Source organism: Phragmites australis, chromosome 2 (assembly GCF_958298935.1).
Source record: "Phragmites australis chromosome 2, lpPhrAust1.1, whole genome shotgun sequence".
In the NCBI taxonomy this organism is placed as follows: domain Eukaryota; kingdom Viridiplantae; phylum Streptophyta; class Magnoliopsida; order Poales; family Poaceae; genus Phragmites; species Phragmites australis.
The window spans coordinates 15762242-15765447 of NC_084922.1; the positions used below are offsets into that span (position 1 = coordinate 15762242).

At 44.4% G+C, this 3206-nt stretch overlaps 1 protein-coding gene across 1 annotated transcript; it reads left to right on the plus strand.

Moving 5' to 3' along the window:
- The first annotated feature begins 455 nt into the window (after positions 1 to 455).
- LOC133900959 (GATA transcription factor 23-like) lies at positions 456 to 2762 on the plus strand. The gene is made up of 3 exons (XM_062342260.1): positions 456 to 620; positions 737 to 835; positions 2007 to 2762. Exons 1-3 carry the CDS (start codon positions 600 to 602, stop codon positions 2265 to 2267), a joined length of 381 nt encoding a protein of 126 aa, XP_062198244.1. The 5' UTR covers positions 456 to 599; the 3' UTR covers positions 2268 to 2762.
- The last annotated feature ends 444 nt before the right edge of the window (positions 2763 to 3206 follow it).

Genomic DNA, 3206 nt, shown 5'->3' on the forward strand with positions numbered 1-3206 from the left:
GAGGTGTAAGTTTTTCTAGCTCAAAGTTATAATTTTTTGTTATGAAAGTTTTGAAATCAAATTGGAACATGACAAACTTACTGAAAATTGCAAAAAAAAAAAAATCGAGATGAAAAAGTTCACTCTTGTTGGGTTCAAAGCTTAGGGGAGTGACGCGCAGTGATATCGACACGGACCGCATTGGCTCGGCGCTGCTGGATCAGAGAAGTTTGCTTCAAACAGTACCCCTTTCTGCGATTATTTCGCCCCTTCATTTTTTTTCAAAATCGCCGGGACTTTCGCACGAAAATTCTGCCAAATTGTCCAGATAACGATCCTATTTTCGAAATCTAAACAAAAAGAGAGAGAGAATTGCAAGCAATCTTTCCCTGGCCAATCGCAGACGCCACGTCACCTCCTCCGCTATCCCTCACGCATACGTGTTACGGACGTAGGCGGGTGCTCCCATAGCCAGAATTCATTTCTCCCCCCCCCCCCCTTCCCTTCCCCGCGACTACTCTCTGCTCTCCGCGACGCGCTTCAAGAAACAGAGCAGCCAAACCAAACAACAAAAGCTTCTCCAAGCCGATCGAGGCCGCGATCCGGCCCCAGCGCCGCCGATGGCTTCCGCCGATCGCGAGGTACGTCTTTGCCCTAATCCTGTTTCCGCTTTCGTTTATTGTGGCACCCTGTTTTGCGATCTCTGGCTGAACTCCTTTGGTCGAACTATGCTCATCTGTTCGTGCTGTTCTTGCAGGTTGTTGGGATCGGGGTGGCGGAGAAAGGCATGAGGAGCTGCGTCGAATGCCGCGCCACCACCACGCCCATGTGGCGCAGCGGGCCGACCGGGCCCAGGGTGAGTTCTCACGATCGGCTCCCTGTTCTTGTTTACGCTGCTCGGTGTACTGTTCATCAGGATAAGGGTCGGCCGGATTGGGGATTTGTAGCTGCCGAATCGCTGCGATGTCTTGTTCATCGTTGTTGCATATGCGCGGTCCTGCTTGTCCTGGAAACAGTCGTAGCCTTTTTTGTTTGTGCGATATGATCATCTGTTAACTTCTTTCGGAATTTAGTCCTGTGAATATATGATCCTTCCTTTTTTCTGGTTTATCAATAAAGTTTTTTTCCCTATGAATTCGATCTAATCAATAGGAATGTTGTAGTTCTCTTAGTATCTTGGTACAATGACGGATCGTCTTTTTTTCTTTTCGTTTTTGAAATGTGGATGGATAATCTTTTGTAGAGATTGTTAAATTTAGGTCCAACCCAAAACAGTATACGATCAAATCGAAGCAAGGGCTGCAAGACTGAGTCAAAGTGGCCGCTCTTAGCATCGTGTTCTAATCATAGACAGCTAATGATCGTAGCACATTCCACCATATCCATCCTGTCTTCAGTTTTTGAATTCCTTACGCAACGGGTTGACAGTACGATCGCTGAGAGCCTGAGACAAGCATGGCTTTGAAGTCCCCTGAAGTTCCCTCTTAGCGATATAGCCATAGGCTTGAACTGAACTTGCTATTAATATTTGAGAAACTGTAATATTATATAACTATGAAAGTATTTTATCAAATAAAATAGGGGTTTTCAAATTTGCTTTGCAGTATGTAGTTACCAAGACGTTTTGTTGGATTTGGGACAGGGGACGGTGAGTTGGGTTTTGGTCTAATGCTACTATGACTTGTCTTGCTGATATTTCTTTCCGTTCAATTGGATTGCAACTTGGTGGTTAGGTGAGCTGTTTCATGCAACAGTGCTAACCACCAGGCCAATTGTGTGCTGGGAGAAAGATACTTTATCCATTTTGATTCTCTCAACCCAACTCGGTTATTTTTCATTTCTGTCCTCCACCTTTTCATCAATATATTCCGGTGACAGTATTGCGCACCAAAACGAAGACTTGGACTTTTCAGGTTAAGAAAATAACCATTGCTTTACACACACAAAAGAAAAACTGATGCTCAAATTGACCCTAATCTGCAAACATATCGAATGTGGCCTTTTAACTTTTTCAATTCTGTTCGCAGTCGTTGTGCAACGCATGCGGGATCCGGTACCGGAAGAAGAGGAGGCAAGAGCTTGGCCTAGACCAGAAGCAGCAGCAGCAGCAGCAACATAACGGCGAGGCAAAAACTGAAATAAAATACAGCAATAGCAACATCAGTAGCAGCAGTAGCAGCAACTTGCAGGTGGTGCCGAAAAGGAGGCTTCTAATGGGGGTTGAGGAGGCTGCATTGTTGCTCATGACCCTGTCTTCCTCGCCCACATCCACATTATTACATGGCTAAGAACCCTACAACACCAGATCAACAATGTACATACACACACGGGTGCGCGCTCACCATCCAATGATTCCAATCCAATCATACAAGTTTCTCCGTTTATCATCAGGATGAGGTAGGGAGGGAGGGGCCTATCTCAAGGCGATGTGATCTTTGTTAGGGGGGGTGGGTTTGTGTCCATCTGATCGATGACTCCATCCTCTTGTTCTTCTCTGTGCCGCTGCCTCCGTACCATAGATCTCGATCAATTGAAGATGTCAATCTTATCTGTTTGTGATTCGTGGTAGGCTCCCGCTGTGCGATCAGACGTCCGTTTTGATCTCACTCCCCCCCCCCCACATATTTTTCTGTCCTTTTCTTTCCTTCACCCCTCTTTTGTTCTTTGTGTGTATGTTGATGTTGTCCTATGTGAGGGACTGATGATCAAAAGGAGACATCACCCCTCTTCATTTTCTGAAATAAAGGTCAAAGTAATAATAAAGGATTTAATTGTTGAATTAATTTCAGTTGGTTTGAGTGACTTTGTCTTGATCTACTTGTGTGAGGAACAAGAAAATACAGGGGGTGTATGCGTGTTGGGTAAAGGTAAAGATCATCGAACAAAACGAGTACATGTAGATCAGCTGTAAATTACAGACTGATCAAGCTGCAAAAAAAATTTCAGTACGTTTCATGGCAGGCCCTATCGAAGGTAGTAATAAGAGTTGTTTTTTTTTTCGTAAGACAAAAGAGGTATCGGATACAGACCTCAAGAGAGCATAAGAAACCACACACAAAATGGTGATACCAACATTGATCAAAACCTCCCACTTGCAATCATGCTGAGCCACATGACTTAAAGGATGTTTAATTGTCGAAAATACTGCACGAAAACTAGTGAATATCCAGTACGTTTACCTGAACCAGATGAAGCTGTACAGGCATTACACGCTATTTGCAACATCT

Coding starts and splice junctions, on each gene's coding strand:
- LOC133900959 (XM_062342260.1), top strand. CDS start 600: ATGGCTTCCGCCGATCGCGAG. Junction 621..736: donor TGGCTTCCGCCGATCGCGAG/GTACGTCTTTGC, acceptor CTGTTCTTGCAG/GTTGTTGGGATCGGGGTGGC. Junction 836..2,006: donor GCGGGCCGACCGGGCCCAGG/GTGAGTTCTCAC, acceptor TTCTGTTCGCAG/TCGTTGTGCAACGCATGCGG.